At 47.3% G+C, this 17,305-nt stretch overlaps 1 protein-coding gene across 2 annotated transcripts in view; it reads right to left on the bottom strand.

The window, feature by feature from the left end:
• Positions 1 to 1,987: 1,987 nt before the first annotated feature.
• Positions 1,988 to 17,305, bottom strand: part of MAML3 (mastermind like transcriptional coactivator 3) — a 244,470-nt gene continuing 229,152 nt past the window's right edge. Inside the window, exons 3-5 of one of the 2 annotated variants that reach the window (XM_065837503.2) lie at positions 12,153 to 12,398; positions 9,201 to 9,288; positions 1,988 to 6,112 (exon numbers count right to left, since the gene is read on the bottom strand). In XM_065837503.2, coding sequence (XP_065693575.2) covers positions 5,121 to 6,112; positions 9,201 to 9,288; positions 12,153 to 12,398 — 1,326 coding nt within the window. In that variant the 3' untranslated portion in view covers positions 1,988 to 5,120. The remainder of the gene's footprint in view (positions 6,113 to 9,200; positions 9,289 to 12,152; positions 12,399 to 17,305) is intronic. The other variant, XM_065837504.2, reaches the window with a different exon arrangement.

The following is a 17,305-nucleotide window of genomic DNA, read 5'->3' as shown; positions in this document are numbered from 1 at the left end:
CATATGAAAAAAGGTAGACACACATGCAGAAGTTAGCTTGTGATTGAAAGACACAACTTACCGCCTGCAAGCAGCAAAGGCTGAAATGTCATTTGAACAAAAACCGAAACAAGTACAACAGTGCAAATGTTGGGTCTGCTGATGGCTGAGAGGGCAGAAGGGAGAAGGAGAAGGGAGAAGGGAGAAGGACAGATCGTGATGGCAAACAAGCTGAAGCTGACACAGCTGCGGGAAGGGCAACTCTGGTACTTGCCTCCAGGCAGAAAGTACAACAGGGCCAGATTTAACAACCACAGGAATCACCGGGAATCCTTCCACCAACTTTCCTTCTGTGGGCTGAAAGACACAAAATCCACCTATCCACCTGCCAGTGATGCCCTGAAACAGTCATGGGCAGCGGGAAGTGCTGCCACCAGAAGGAAACCAGAGACAAAGGGACTTGAAACACGCAAAGGAGAAGGCCGAAAGGTCACTAGCTGTGTTCAACTAGGTCTCCGTGTCTGAAATTATTCCGTTCCAAGCTTACCTGTTGTCACGGTCTGGTGTGTTTTATAGACAGCTTCCCATATCCCATCTTTCCCACAGAAAGGGATAAAATGCTTTTGCACAGGGACAATTTCACATGCTGAAAAATGCGGGTGTGAGGCTGCAAAACATCATCTAGCGGATAAACATAAACCTTTTAGGAGGTGCACCAGCTAACAAGAGGCCTAGAGCTGAGAATGCCACCTGTCTTCTGAGTCACTGCTTTTTCCCCAGTAAGCCAGGACAGAATGCCTATGATTGAAAAGTGTTAACGCCTGAGTCTTCCATAATTAAAACCAAAATATACCTATAACAGATGTACACTGTCAGTAGGAATATTTAGTTTAGTGAAAACCACACAATTTCCTGCCTGCTGATCGAGGAGTTAGTACCAGGCTGTATGTTCAGCACACACAGTGAATCAATGCAAATGTTCGTCTGCCAGTCACAATCAGAAATGACAATGGTCCCTGCTGCAGCTTCAAAGTCAGTTGGTACCTAGGAGCCTCTTGCTGAAAGCATCTTTTCTCAGCAAGCTCACATCCAGCACATGCTGAGGAGTAACTTTGGCAGGCTGCTCTGATCTGGCCCCATCTCCTTCTTTATGCCCTATTATCCACATTTAAAATGGTAAAGGACTAACATTAAGGAGAGAAGGGGAACCTCACCTTAGAGGTGGTATGTGGAGCTGAGCCACATGACACCCTGAACAGCAAGCAGTGCAAACAGACATCCCATGTCTCATCCCACACAACTCCCCAGTAGGCTGTAAACATGGAGAAATCACTGTCGAACTTTGAAGGCTACATGGCATATTTATCTTGAACAGGTCACACCAATTCAACAAGTCTACATGCTCTTTCCAAAAGGCTTCTGACAACACAATTCTCACATTGTAGTAATAGCAGGTGACAGTAATAGGATGGGGAACTACTCTCAACATTTATCTTCATGCTTCCCCAGTTTCCTCAACTTTTTTTGGTAACTTTTATGTCCAATCCCACATCTCTCTTCTTCCACCCCACCTCGCCACCCCAGATCTTAGCCACAAGACTCCTACGTACATCCCAGGCTCTCCATCTTCTCTCCTCCCCTGAAGCCACTTCCCTACTCCCTGCTCAGCACACATGCATCAAACGCTCAAGTTTGGGGCTGCCACCTCTAATGGGTCCCGTTGTAGACCAATTCCCCTTAGCAACTGCCTGAGCGCAGACCTTTCCTCAGTGCACACGCAGGTTTGATAACTCACCTTGCTCCAAGAAACAGGTGAAATGACCCCAAAGGCAGGCAGACACCTGAGCAAGTCCCTCCCACCCAGCAGCTCATCACAGTGGGATGCAGGGGCAGCTACTCAGTTGTGCAAGAGGGGTGGCCTGGTTCTGGCTACACCCTGCCTGTAACGTCCCAGCTCCAAGAGGTGATCCTATAAACATGAGAGGTGATCCTATAAACCAGCCCGGTATATGACTCAGATAACCATCTTTTATTTGGGTTTTGTTTGTTTGTTTGTTTGCTTTTGTTTTTCTTTAAAAGTGGTATGTTAACATCAGGACTTTTTCTACATTTTCAGAGCTCTGTACAGGTCTTAAAAGGAAATAAGCAATGCTTAATGTACAAAGTAAAAACAGAAAACTAGAAAAATCTGAATAAAATGGAGCAAGTTGCTGTCAGGGATACAGTACAAATTAGTAATCAGATGTCATCTGAAGTGCAATACCACTGCAGTAAGGATGAGTTAAGGAATGAAATAAAAATACTCTATTTTAAACAAACAGTATATATATATTTTTTTTATATGTATATATTTTACAGATAGTAGACCCAGTGATATCTGTAGAATCGTAAAAACATATTTACAAATAACTTTTTTTTTTAACATTACATATACATCAGCACCATAGTAAGAAAGAAAGAAAAAAACCAAAACAAAACAAAACACACAAGAAACCCCAACCCCAAAACTATTAAAATCTACCTCTCTAGTACTTGGTCCCAGTATGGAGTATTTGGAGGAAGCTTTACAAAGACAAGAGAGACTCAGTCTTCGTCACCATTTATCCACCTCACGCACATGGACTTGCGCTTGGTGGCTGTGCGGTGGTTCCCAGCTCTGCGCTGGTGGGTGATGCCCGGTCCCTGTCACCCAAGGCAGGGGCGGCTGCACCACTGTCCCCCCAGCCCCATGCAGCTCTGCAGTGTGGGGCAGGACAGGTGCCCCAGCTCGTCGCTGCCTGGCGCACCGGTGCTCTCAGACACACACAGACACGCATACGCACGACACCCTCGTCCCTTCAGGGTACCATTTGTCCCACTGTTTGCCCATCCCTTCTGTTCAGGCTGGTCCGGCCAAGAACCGCTTACCCACAAGACAGACTGAAAACTTTGGCTGGTGCTCCCTGCCACTGAATTAGGGCCCAACCCGGCTCCTGCTGAAGCAGCGAGCAGGCAAACCCTTATTGTCTTCAGTAGGAATGGGAATAGGTCCTTGCACTGTATTTTAAAAAGGGGTTAGCTAAAAGAGGTGTAACTAAAGCATTTGAAAAAAAATAAATTCAGGAGTCAGGGTGAACTGGATTGATAGCTCACCTTGAGCACCTATTGCAGGTTAAAAATGCAGCTTGTCCTGCCTATGTGATAGCATTTCAAACAGGTACTTTCCCTGGTCTAGGTAAGTCCTGCAAGGACTTACTGCACAAACGGGAACCAAAATGGGGTACTGACACGATCCCAGGCCCATTTTGCTCCCAATCCTTAATGCGGTGCATATCTGTGCTCCATAGGGAAAGGCAGGCCTTGAAAATGCAAGGTGCCAAGCCCCTCAGCTCCCGTGGGTTTCAGCAGCTCAGCACCCCACACCACCGGGCCCAAGGAAAGCAGTGCACAAGGAGGTAATCTGTACTTGGGTAGTTGGTACTGGTACTTGTACACTAGAGATACTTTCGCTACAGAGCACAACTTATGGCTCACAGAGGCTAGCATTAGGCCAGAGGCTCCCAAACGTTTTGGACTGTGGATCATGTTAACATTTTTTAATGCACCACTGTATACCCTGATAAGCAGCTCTCAGCTGAAAACACTAGAAAGGCGATAGGTTTCAGAGGACACCTTACCTCGGCCTCAGATTGCAGCTTGGGAACTGCTGCTTTAGACATTCAGAATGGCTGGCATCTCAATATTGTGCAAGATGTATCAGAACTTCATTACAGTGCTGCTCAGCACTGGTCCACACAGTGGAGATACTGATATGTCGCTAATACCTAAAAGCTTATTTGGGCAGACCCCATGTTTGTAATAAGTACATCAATTATTTTACCCATTCATGAATGATCTTTACAGTAGTCCTCCACTGCTTCCTGTGCTTCAGATACTGCAGTGAATTTTGTCCCAGAAAGCCAGAGAGATTAGGCCAAACATCTGTTTAAAACTGAGGATCAGGTTGCATATAATGTCACACAGAGAGCCCAGACACTCCAGGGTAATACTAGCTGCCAACCTCGCACTTTTCAGGAAGAAAGGAGAAACTCATTCTGCATGCCAAACCCTCCCTGCATGTTTTCTCATGCCTGTTTTCTCCTCTCCTGCCTGCCCCTTTGTGGCAGTTGTTGCTCACCTGAAACAAAGCCCAGCGAGCTTACCTTGCTTTACACTGAAGGAGAGGAGGGGAAGGCAGTGAACTGGAAATATACTGTGGAGTAAGGAGACAGAGGGACCTGCTTAGGACCTACGCTGATGTCTCTTGGTACCTCTCAGCTTTTTAACACCATTTGTAGCTGTTGTTCTGCACCCCCGGGCAGCAGATACACACCAAACTGCTCTGACAGGGAAGTGCTACTGCAAGTCCCAAAGGGACTAAAATAGCTCATTAAGATATCCCTCCCACCTAAGCCATCTCCAACAGTAGTCCCATAATCAAACTGTCCCCACCGCAGAGCCATATTTATGTTCTCCTACACTTTTATTGGATTTTTATCCATCTGCAGTGAAAATAGTGACCTCCCTGTGACTGTTTAGGTTTCTCATGTGTGTGCTACACATTCCCTTGCGACAGCCCAGAGCCAGCCCTGTGGCCTGGCTGTGGCTCACTGAGACCTGCTTAATCCCAGGGTTAAACCCATTTCCCACCAGGGCCTGTGCAATCACCTAGGGATATGTTCAGGCTTTGCTCCCAGCTGTTTTCATCTGCTCCCCTGAAAGCTGCAGTGTTTACAGTTACATGAGGCAGGAGATATCAGGATCACCCCACACCACTGTGCAATGAAGCCTTGTTTCAGTGAGGAAAGGCCAAATTTTCCCAACCAGAGGCATCAGCTGGCTTTTACAGCTTCCCCCTCCAGCCCCCAGCCCCACAGCAGGTGCTGCCATGCAATGGAGATTGCTCGGTGGAAGTCTTGGGCTGCCGATGTTTTCATCGTCACCTGAGTCTTCCAAAGTTGGCTACAGATCAGATCAGTTTGCACGACTAAAAACAAAAGAAAACAATAACCCCAAACCAATTCAAACAAAAATCCCAGCAATCCAAGGATGGGGAGAACACCCAACTCTCTCTTTTCTTTTTTCAAATGTAACAACCAAAGCTCCAGACTATACAAGCCCATTCACTGGGGGTTTCCAAACAACTCATCAAGTTCTTGTATCCACTCATCCCCTGGTCCACTCTTAATGATGGAGTCCACAAGGTCTGCGCCCTCTGCTAAACTCGAGAACGACCCCCCTGCTCCTTCATTACTGTAGTTGTAAGATATGTCCTGAGTGGGATTCCTCTCGTAAGCCTGGCCTTGGCTGCTCTGAGCAAAGTTACCGCCTGGCATTTGCTGTGTCGGAGGCTGACTAAAGCCAGCCATTGCGGGCACCCCTTGGTTTATTGCAGGCATTACAATCGGCCTGGCCTGGCTGGCTCCTTGTTGCCCGGGTAGTGGTTGCAGCAACTGTCTCCCCATTGCTGGGTTCAGGGCTCTTACTGTTCCACTTGTGTCCACAACTGTCTGATTAAGCCCCTGTGGGAAGTGTTGCTTGGACAGTCGTGGCTGTCCAGACTGCAATGGGTACGTTGTGCCATTATTGAAGGGCGCCATTTCACTGCTAGTCCTTCCAGGTATACCTTGCAAGCCTCGCTGCTGCCAGTTTTGTGTTCCTTGAGGGACAGTCCCCATGAGGTTTTGAAGTCGTGGTGCTTGTGGCCTAGGTAAGACCTGGCCCACAGGTCCTTTCATCTGCTGCTGATGCTGGGGAAGAGCAGAGTTTACCAGCATGTTCTGACCAAAATTGCTGACCATTCCCACCGCTTGTCCCGAGGCAGGCTGCCTTGCTCCCTGGCCTGCGTTATGTGCCATGTTCATGCCGCTTTGGTTCGGGTGCTGCAACATTTGGCTCATCCCTGTGCTCATACTGTACATTCCTGGCTGGCTGGAAGAGGCGTTGCTGTAAGGAGCCATGCCCATGTCTGACTGGCCTGCGGTCGTGGGCAGCGTGCTCGGGTTCTGGGAGGGACCCATTGCCATCATGCTCGCATTCTGGGCCATCATTCGGGATGTCCTCATGCTCTGAAGTGCTGCTTGGTTTCTCACAGCTGCTATATCCTGGGGAGAACCTACACCAAAATGGGAAGGAGGAAGGTTAAGAAAAAAACACAACGCTGTAAATCTTAATTAACACACCTTTGCATAAGACAGAATCTGTAGGAGAATCCTGCATCACAGTAGGATTCCATATTCCTGTTCTTTCTGAGCTAATAAACTATTGTTTCACGTGAAGATGAGCAGAGAGCTAGAAGGTTATCCTTCCTTGGGCGATGTACTTGCAGCCTAATGTTAGTTGTGTTTCAGAGACTATGTGTTCCCCACATCTCTCTGGCTGCAGCCTCTGTCCTGACCTGCCAAGCTCCCTCTTCTTGAAGGTGAGAGTCAAGGCAGTTCTAGTGCTACCCTAAACAGGAATCTCTGACTGTGTTATATATTCAATTTGTAAAGCAGGACACTGTTCAGCAGAGAATACCATCGATACAGATGAGCAGCCTAATTTCCCTTATGGCCTAAAATGAGGCTGGCGAAGTTAAAAGGCTGATGATTTACTCACTAAGTAATTCTCAATTACGACAATTTTGGGATATGTACCCAAAGGGACTCATGGCTTCGGATTTTTGAAGAGTCGAGGCAACACAACTGCATGTATGATGCGTGATTACAGCAATGGTTGCCTCCCTGATAATAATCTACTCGGGTACTGACTTCAAAGTTGCATATACTCTGTGATTTAGTAGCACTTTTCTTGAGAAAGCCCTAATTCAGCTTCTAGCAAGCAAATGAGAAAGCTTCCACTGGCCTTCTTCAATGGCAGCAAAGCAGCTGAACTTCACTTAACCATCTGAAGCTCTCTTCTGAATATCTCCATTGTCTTTCAGAAGTAAGCCTTGAAAATGGAAATGTCAGGCTCAGAAGGCCAATCAATTTTTTAATAGCTCATGAGGCATAAATGAATGGATTTTCTGTATCATTGTTACTGATTAAGTCTATGGAAAGAAGAAAAATTGTTTTTTGTGGATGTTTAAAGTAAGGAGAGTGTATTAGTGAATCGATATTATAAGCACATTTTACTCTACCTTAGGCCAGTGATGGGAAACCAGAAAATCCTAATCTCGTTAAATTCCACACCGTGGTAGATAACTGAGCCATGCTTGTGTCTTCCTTTCAGGCGTGGGGGAAGCTATCGATTTCTGGGAAGTCAATGTGCTTCTGTATTTACTATCTTTATTTAAAAACAATTACCAGAGCTCTGATTATGCCATGGGTTCACTGTGGTTTTGAGTCACTACCATACTAAATGAAAGATTCTGCAGGTGAAGCTGTGAGAGTATGGGGCATGCCATTACTCCTGGCTCAAACATCATTAAATGCAAGATGCAAATATAAAAATTTGCTTTAAGAGCCAGGAACTGTGCAAGAAAATCTGGATGTTCTTCAATCAGCCCCTACCTGTTGTCCCTCAGTGGCAGACAAGATACCTGAGCATCTGTATAGAATAAAGAATACTGAGCCATGCCATTTGAGTTGGCTTGGTTTCCATGAGAAATGGGTGTGAATAAAGAAAGTGTCATTTCAATAGTTTTATATACATGATGCAGAGGATGGCTATGTCTCCTTTTTGCTGCAGCAGGATAAGATTTTGGAAGATGCTTTCAGCTCCAACATACAAATCAATAAAACATTTTGTAGCATGAAGAGAGACCATCTGGATCTCACTTGCACAGGACAAATGTAATGGCAGCTTTTACTTTATCTACGCTACCAATTGAACCATTTTCTTAGTGATGGTCACTGGAGTCCTCTTGATTTTTCTTAATTTAGATAACCTCTTCCTTCCATGAGTAGAAGTAGTCTCCTTTTGCAATTACTCCAGCAAGTGCTTAAGATACAGACGTTTAAAACTTACTTAATGCATCTTCAGCTATTTTTTAGTCAAAACCAGCAGCTGAAAACCTCCAAAGGAGTCACTACCAGCAAATGGTTCACATACTACTTTCGTGAACTACTGTGCTTGGCATAAGAGACAGGACTTCAGACAAGAAGTAGTTAAAAGACACATGCAACAGATTTTAAGATTTTGGGCCACCTTCTGGTCTCACACACACATAACCTACTGCACTGGATTACATTCTTGTGACTAAGTAGGAAAAATGGTGAAATGCTGATATTTAAATTGGCTCATTTATGAAAAATAATTCCTTGCTCTGTCAGATTAGCCTAAACTCTCTTCTATGTTCCTTTTAAATAATACATATGAAGGCAAGAAAAAATCTACATGTGCATCTCGAGTAATGCATGGCTGTGCACACATACATTTTCATTTTGCAAATGAACTATTGGGGGAAACAATAATTTCATACAGAACTTACACTGCCAAAGATAAGAACGAGGTGATTAAAAGGATCCACCCTGATATATACCAGCAGAAGATCTGTCTGCCTGTTCACTTCCTGGGTACGAGAAGTGCAATACATTTGCCTCCCTTGTTTTCTATTGCAGTTACACAACACTGTCATGAATTTACAGCACGTTTATAGTTAGTGAAGACATTTGGCTGATGCCTTACACCTAAAAAGCTCAGAATAAACTTTTTTCCTAAGCCAAAACATTTGTATCTACATTCTTCAGTTATCTGCAAGGACATTGAAATAATACTTGCTTTTTTTGAGATCATTAAAAAAACTCCATTTACATCTCAGATATTTCACTGTTTCCCACACCTGACATTCATCAGACACTTCTCCAGATAAAGATGATCTCTGAAATTCCCTGCTCATCAAATTAGATAAGGTGGGGAATAAAGAAGAATAAAACCAAGATAGTGAGAGACACTAGCTGAAAAAAAATGCATAGTGGGAGTGGAGGCAAACAAGATAAATCCATAGATTACAGATGTCAAAGAGGCAAAACAAATGCCAAATAAAAAATGCAGCTTTTGCTGAGGAAAGCAGAAACGAAATTAGAAACTTAACTAAATATACAAACCTGGGCATTCCCTTTTGGTGAAATATGCAGTATGTGCAAGTGTGCAACAGCCTGACTTCCTATTCTGGCACACTGCTTAAACCCTGGGTTTCACAAAATGCATCAGCTTTCATATGCCCACTACAGGGGCATACACTGACTCCAACAGAGGAAAAAGAATTTGACTTTTACCTTGGAACTGATTGACCTGTTGCACTGGATATGGGCTCCGCTGCTGCTGCAGATGCTGCCGAGGCAAATGTGACTGCTGCTGCAACTGCTGAAAATGAATGAGGGAAAGAAAGCAGAAAAGAAAAAGATGATTAATTAATTAGTGAGCTGAGAAAGGGGCTGGTGGCAAAAGCACTGCAGCAGAACTGCAGTGTTTCTTATCTAGCAAGCCGTTCCGGAGAGACAAGCAGAGTCATTTGAAGAGCCCTCCTGAGAGCACTTGAGCTACTCAGCACACAGACTCCTTTTGGTTCAAAAAAGGAATAAGCACTGAGGCTGACATCATCTCTCCTTACTTATAACCACTTCATCTCAACCTCTACAGTGCAAACTTCGCTGTCTTCAGGCTGAAGGGAGAGGGAGGGATATGAAATGCCCACCTAGGTCTAAGGACAACTGTAAGCACACACCTTTTCCTTCCCTCAGCCCTGCCAAGGTCCAGAGTTCCATGTTCCTGGCACCAGACTTCACCTCTGCACCCAAAACACTCAGCTGCCAGGACCATTCCATGGCTACTGAAGCACATTTCCTCTTGTGCTTCAGTGAATGGTATCTGGGGAGCAGGTAAATGCAAAATGCCTCCCTCCATTGAATCAGCCCATGCTACTACTCTGTGGTTATTTTCTATGAATACTCACACATCCAACATAGAATCAAGGGTTGATTATGAAAAGAGAGAGTGTGTTTACCAGAGCTTTCAAAGCCTAGGGTATACTCGACTAAGCAGTTACTAAAAGGACATATATCTTGGCATCTGCAGCTGCAAAAATGCTGTGTCCAAAAACAAGGATGTGTATGATCACAAAGGTTAGAAAATGGCAAAGATGGGAAAGAAGCAAGCACTAATCCCTGTGTTTGTAAATACATGTTACAAACTATCAAAAAAATAAACGGAACCTTGTTAGGCATAAAACACCGAAAAGCTAGGAGCCCGAGGACTGTGACTTCATCATTTTTCATCTATGCCACCAACGTGACAGCCACAGTCTTGTGGTTTTTCACCACTTTTAGGTTTGCCTTCAGCAGCCAAGTCAGTGACTGGCTTTCGGGTTTATGCACTTGAATTGGCCTAATCCACACTGGGGGAACATTACTGCATCCTCCCTCTTTTTGACTTGTTCACCTCCATAAAATCAAGAATCTTTTTCCTGAACTTTTCATGGAACATCCTTCCTGTTCATCGGGATGAATTTTTCTGTTTCTCAGGAGGATCATGAGAAGAGAAGGCGGCTATCAATGTTTATGTGGTCATACCACACGCACAAGTTCTAATGCAAATTAAAGCAGACCCCAGGTCTTAAACTGTATTTCCACAGCAAGAGAGATGAAACTGAGCTTAAAGGAACTAGCGACCTATCAGAACATTATCTAGGTAACGTTAGGGGACTGCAAGTTTGAACTTAGGTATGAGCTTACAGGAACGGAACAGTGTGACTTTCCACTGACTTTCTCCTGGGCTGCTTTTAAACTACAGCTGAGTTAAACATGCACAAGACATTCCCATTCAGACCAGGTAATTTAACATCTGTATTGCAAAGCTAGGTGACAGGCTCCCATGCAGCAGTTCCACACTGCCACTGTGAGAGATGGTTTTACTGTTCTCCCACTTCAGCCTCTGGTTCCCGCCTTGATGCTGCCTCTCCCATGTACTAACATAATTGCTCAAGCTGTTGTGTAATAAACCAGATTAAGGAATTGATTTATGTAAATAGTAAATTTTGGCTTTTGCTAGGTTACTTTTAACCTGTGTCAACTCTTTGTCTAGATCCCTGCACAGCTGTACAGAGATTCTGCCAGTGCGAGACCATAGTCAGAGGTAGGGGAGAGCACCAGCAACTGTCACTGTAGAAGAGTCTGCTTCTGCTAGAGTAAACTCACCGTGAGATAGCAGGTTAAGAGCTAATTTTTCCAGTGTCTAAAATTCCACACAACTGTTAGGCCCACTGATGGGACCATGAGCAATATTTACCAAGCTAAGAGTAAGACTGAGATAGATGCTTATTTGATAACCATTGCTGAAATACCACAATATAAGCCACACAGAGAGAATTACCAAATATAAAAGGAAGGGCTGGTGTTGTTAACGACAAGTGTAGAGTCTTACACCTGGGCAAGAACAACCCCAGGTTCCAGTACAAGTTGGGGAACGACCTATTAGAGAGCAGTGTAGGGGAAAGGGACCTGGGGGTCCTGGTGGACAGCAGGATGACCATGAGCCAGCACTGTGCCCTTGTGGCCAAGAGGGCCAATGGCATCCTGGGGTGTATTAGAAGAGGGATGGTCAGTAAGCTGAGAGATGTTCTCTTGCCCCTCTACTCTGTCCTGGTGAGACCACATCTGGAATATTGTGTCCAGTTCTGGGCCCCTCAGTTCCAGAAGGACAGGGAACTGTTTGCAAGTCCAGCACGGAGCATGAAGATGATTAAGGGAGTGGAGCATCTCCCTTATCAGGAAAGGCTGAGGGAGCTGGGTCTCTTCAGTTTGGAGAAGAGGAGACAGAGGGGTGACCTCATTAATGTTTATAAATATACAAAGGGTGAGTGTCATGAGGATGGAGCAAGGCTCTTTTTGGTGACAACCAATGGTAAGACAAGGGGTAATGGGTTCAAACTGGAACACAAGAGGTTCCACTTAAATTTGAGAAGAAACTTCTCAGTGAGGGTGACAGAGCACTGGAACAGGCTGCCCAGGGAGGTTGTGGAGTCTCCTTCTCTGGAGACATTCAAAACCTGCCTGGACACCTTCCTGTGTAACCTCAGCTGGGTGTTCCTGCTCCGGCAGGGAGATTGGACTGGATGATCTTTTGAGGTCCCTTCCAATCCCTAACATTCTGTGATTCTGTTGCGCTGCGTCTGGCGCTCCTGCTCTCATATCAGCAGGCACTGCAGTGTCCGAGACAGACAGATACTGTACCTGCTCTGCTAGGATCTGCTGCTGCTGCTGCTGCCTTTGCTCTCTTAGAAACTGTTGTTTCTGCTGCTCTATCACATGGAGTTGGGCTCTCTGCTCAATCAGCATCTGCTTCATGATGGCCGCTTGTGGTTGGTTTCCCAGGAAGGGACCCCCAGAGCTTGTGCCGGTGACCACACTACTGGAGCCCGGTGGGACAGAAGGCTGCATAGGTCCTGTGGTCCGAGACATTCCCACTTGATGCTGCTCCTATGCAAAGAGAGAAAGAAGGCCTTGTTACTCAGGGTGCTCCATGGGCAAAGGAAATGATTGCTCATTAATGAGAAATGTTGAGTCTGTGGGTGAGGACTGGAGCTTGAAGAAAGAAAGAGTCCTTGGAAAGCTGCTTGTGGCTTGTGACCAGACCATGGCCTGTCTCCCGCAGGGAGCAGGTGGCTGGTTCCTTTTCTCTCCTGGAGTTCAAAGCCTCCTCAAATAAAGCAAGAGCACTTCACAATTCGTTAATAATAAAACAATGAAGTTGTGTGCTAGGTTTGTTTTCATCCGGGATACATAACTTCAGAGTCGTGTTTTTCCAAACTTTTCCGCCCTCATCATGGAAACAAGAAAAGTATTTTCTCTCCCTCTCCATTTCCCTTCCTCCATAACAGCAGTTTTACACAGTCCTCTAGATACAGGAGACAAAGGTTTAGTTGCACACGATAAACAGCGGCAGCTAGCAGCATTAATCCCCCCAATATTGCACTTGAATTTCATCATTTAACCAACCACATAATATCTTTATTTAAGACTTCCATCCTGCAGCTGTGGACCAAAACCACATAGCTAAAAGGAAGCAGCGCACGCAACGCCACAAACACCTCCTCCCAAAACGACCCTGCTTTCTCCTTATGTTTCTAATCCAATTTGCTGCCTTTTAGCGCTGGGAGAATGAAGCGGTAGAAGGCCGGGGGCACACCTCTCTTCACGGGGCGCCAGCCGGGAGCCCTCGCACCGCTCTCCCCGCGGAGCCCCGTATCGCACCCCGGTCCCGGCGCTGCCGCCACGCCCGCCAGCACCGCCGGCAGGTGTCGCTGCCGCCCGCGGCCCGGCGGAGCGGGCCCGGCCTCTCCCCGGGGGAGCGCAGGGACCCAGCCCCACGGGATCTGCGGCGGTGACCGGAGCTTGCGGGTTAAAAACTGCCCCCTCCCGCAAGCCCGACCCGGCCGGGTCCCGCTGCTCCTCCCGGCGCGGTCAGCAAGGCTGTGACATGAGGCTCCCCGCTACCGGGGAAAAATGAAGTTTACAACGACCCGGTGCCTTCCTTTGGCATGTAAGGAGGAAGCTTTCCTGAAAAGAAGATGGCCAGCTAGGGTCATATTTGGAGGGCTGATTACAAAGCGGCAGATGTAGTGTTGTTTCTTCAGTGCTTGTTCTGCACTCTCCTGGGTGTAAAAGATTTTCTGTCCTGTCCCATCTACTTTCCATGTGACAGTACTGAGCACCTTGCAGTCCCCCACATGTGTTACCCCTGCGACAGAGCAGCACTGGCTGATGCTCACAGCCTGTGCTCAGCCAGCATGGGGGCCCTGGAGCCAGCACCCCTCGCCATGGGGTTGGCTCCGTGTGCTCTGACTCGCCTGGGCACCACTTCACAGAATCACAGAATGTCAGGGATTGGAAGGGACCTCAAAAGATCATCCAGTCCAATCCCCCTGCTGGAGCAGGAACACCCAGCTGAGGTTACACAGGAATGTGTCCAGGCGGGTTTTGAATGTCTCCAGAGTAGGAGACTCCACAACCTCCCTGGGCAGCCTGTTCCAGTGCTCTGTCACCCTCACTGAGAAGTTTCTTCTCACATTCAAGTGGAACCTCTTGTGTTCCAGTTTGCACCCATTACCCCTTTTCTTACCAGCGGTTGTCACTGAAAAGAGCCTGGCTCCATCCTCGTGACACTCGCCCTTTATAAACATTTACCCCTACCCCACCAGGAACCCTACTGTCACCTGTCCTGCACCAAGCACCTCACCAGCACCCAGCTCTGTCTGCATCGTGACTGCTCAGTGGTGAGGAAGAGATGAGTAATGTTGAGGTTAGCTCAGGCTGGCTTCCAGTAAGACAAAAAAATAACCCAAACCAAACCCGTGCAAGAGTCACTCCACAAGGCAGGACCCCCTTTTACAAGTATTTGGAAAGCCACTAGCACATACCACCACATACTTGTGGTGATACCAGTGCTCTTCACCTCTCCTGGGCGAAGTAAGGCAGAGTAAGCACCCAGGGTGCTGCTTGCTTGGCAGGACCAGCTTTAACATTTGCTCATTAGAACCTCTTTAATTTTTTTATAGAGATGGGTACTCATTCAAAAACACTAACTTGATGGAAAGGTCCTATATCACTTCAGGAACCTTTGTGCAAAACATTCCAGAGTGAGTTTAGATTCATCTGCTGCATGGACAGTTTGAGTTACATCAACAACTGTGTGACTGGAAACATATAGAAAAGTAACCTTATGACACCCTCCCAAGCCAGTCAAGGAAAGGGTTAAAAATCAATGCTTGAGTGTAGCTTGGGAAATTAGGATCAGCCTTTCTGCATGAAGGTCAGGTTTTCAAGGACCCTTCTGAGGAAATCACCAGAAAATACAATTTGTCCATACCTCTACTTCACACAGATATTCCTCTCCTGCTGACAGGCAGCACTCTGATATTTAGTTTCTCTTTTTTAACATCTGCCCTGGTGTGAACATTCCCCTCTGATACTCTTTCTACTTCTCCCCTTATCCCATCTTATGCTGCACTTCACAGCCTGGTCAAGTGTGGTCCCTGCAGCACAGTGAGGGTGAGGGCTGTGTCTCCGGCCTGGGGAAGGTGGCAGCTGCCGTGGCTTCCCCAAGTCAGGGACAGGGAAACGCACTCGCTAACCAGCCCTCAGCCGATCGTGCGTTGAGTTCTTTCACCCATCCCTGTGGATGAGCCCCTGCTTTCTCTGCTTGGGGGGGGGGGCACACACACACATCAGCTGCCTCCAGCAAAGCTGATGGTAAAGGCTTTTTCCTACCACCCCCTGGCCCTCCCCTGACTTCTGATGAAGTCATCAAGCTACAGATTGCATAACTGATGCACAGGACTATGTTGTGTTATACTGGGAGATGCGCCAACTGCTTCCATTTATAGACAAAAGTAATGCCACAGTGCCAAATAATGGAGCCTTTGCTGCAGCCACTACAAGGAAAAAGAAAAGGGGGGGGCGGGAGGGTGATGGAACAGGAGCCAGAGGGCATGCTGTGAAGTGACATCACCCGGAGCTTCCTCCACCCAGCCTCAGCGCACAGCTGCCTCTGGGGCTGCAGCCCAAGTCATCACCGAATCGCCTTAAAATAAATCTTGTTACAGAACTACTGTCCTGGCTCTTACACATGCACACGTATGGCAGAGGGACAGGCTCATCCCATGGTAATGCTCCAGAAGGCACTCCATTCTGTATCATATTATGTTTCAAGTTAATTCCAGAGTGCCCTTTTTTTTTTTAAATAAAGCTTTGAAAGGAGCCCTGCTAGCTGACCTGAGCCCCAAGCACTGTGCAGCAGCTGGAGGAAATACAAAGATTAGCACAAAGGTGTTAACTTCCAGTCTTGTGTCATTAGTCATTTCAAGGCACAAGAGTTTACCTACTCATAGTGAAAACTTCCTGTTTCCAGTTTTAATAACAGATTTAAAGCCAGGCCTTCTTCATCAAGACAGAACACCACCTTCCCACCCAGAATATTTTTTCTTTCCATTTTTTTTGGCCAAGGCTCTTCCCAATGAATGATGAAAGGCCCTCCTGACAATCACTGGGAACAGCCCTGGGTTGTATGTCCTGAAAACAGGAGCATAGCCCAGGCATAAAGTGTCTGCAGGCAGAAAAATGCTCCCCAGCACCTCTGCAGCCCAGCTCTGCTGCTGTTAACCTCTGAAGGGGAGTTCTAAGGCCGTGCCCAGTCCTAGCAGCAGCGTGGGCCCACGTGGGCTTCTGGGTCACCCCAGCTACCCAGCCACAGGGGTGCACACCCACCCTGCCTCCACTGTTCCCTCCAGAGGTCTGGCACAGAGGAGAAACCTGGAAGTGGGCTGGGGGGTGCATGCATGTGTCTGGAAACTGGTGATGAAAGAGGCAAGGCTGAGCTCTATGTGGCTGCATCTTACAAACCATGCCTGCTCCAGGCCCAGATGCAGGAGCTGAGCACCCAGGAAAGAAATTCAGGCTACGTGCAGCACTTAAAGTTATATAGCTCCAAACGCAAACTAATCCAAGCTTCCCCAACAACTCTCTTTGCCCAAGTGCTGCCTGCAAGCTCCCTCATCCTCCTGCTGCACCCTTAGCCTCTCTGCTCCTCCTCCTCATTCCTTGCCTTTTCTCCTTCCTACACCCTCTGCCTTGCCTCTGTGCTTTTCCCCTTTCTCCACCAACTGGCTCAGCTGCCTCTTCGCTCTCCAGACACGCTCATCATCGCCCTAGTGAACGAGCTGCACATCACCGTGGCAGCTGACAGTGGGGGTACCCAGCGGCCCATGCCCACAGCCTGACTCACCCTGTGACTCAGGCTGCTGCCGCTGGGAGCGATCCCTGGGGATCCACCGCAGCAAGGATCCACCCAGCTCTTTCTCACAGGGCCCTGCGCTCGCGTGGGCACGTGCACAGAGCTGTGCCCTGTCTGGGTGTAGGCACGGTATCCCTGAAAAGAGAGACAAGATATCCTGCAATGGGAAACACATCCTGTATTCTCAGCCTGTCTCTCATCAGTCTGTTATATCTGGGGAGATGGTATAGCGTGACTTCTCATTTTCACTCTGGCTATTTTCAACAACACCCAATGCCACTCAGTACTACTCTCAGGCTGCAAACGGCTCTCTCCTGATAACAGTGGCTTGTGCAGAATTACACATGCTCAAGCCAGGAACAGTGAAGCTGCAGCTTCACCGTGAGGTCCTCACCAAGGGGCAGGGGAAGCCAAGAAGCCAGGGGGATGGTTTCAAAGCCGCTTCCCCGACCCAGCCATGCCGCAGAGCAAGTTTGAATGTACACATTGGGCCTGGTTAAGTCTCCCAGGGATATTGGTGGGCCCCTCCTGTCTCCGCAGCCTCAGGCACCCACTTTTACAGCAGTCCAGGGTTAGAATGAAGTGCTTGACCCCT

This window comes from Patagioenas fasciata, chromosome 4 (assembly GCF_037038585.1).
Source record: "Patagioenas fasciata isolate bPatFas1 chromosome 4, bPatFas1.hap1, whole genome shotgun sequence".
In the NCBI taxonomy this organism is placed as follows: domain Eukaryota; kingdom Metazoa; phylum Chordata; class Aves; order Columbiformes; family Columbidae; genus Patagioenas; species Patagioenas fasciata.
Note: the sequence above shows the minus strand (reverse complement) of the source record. Positions and strands in the feature narration are given on the sequence as shown.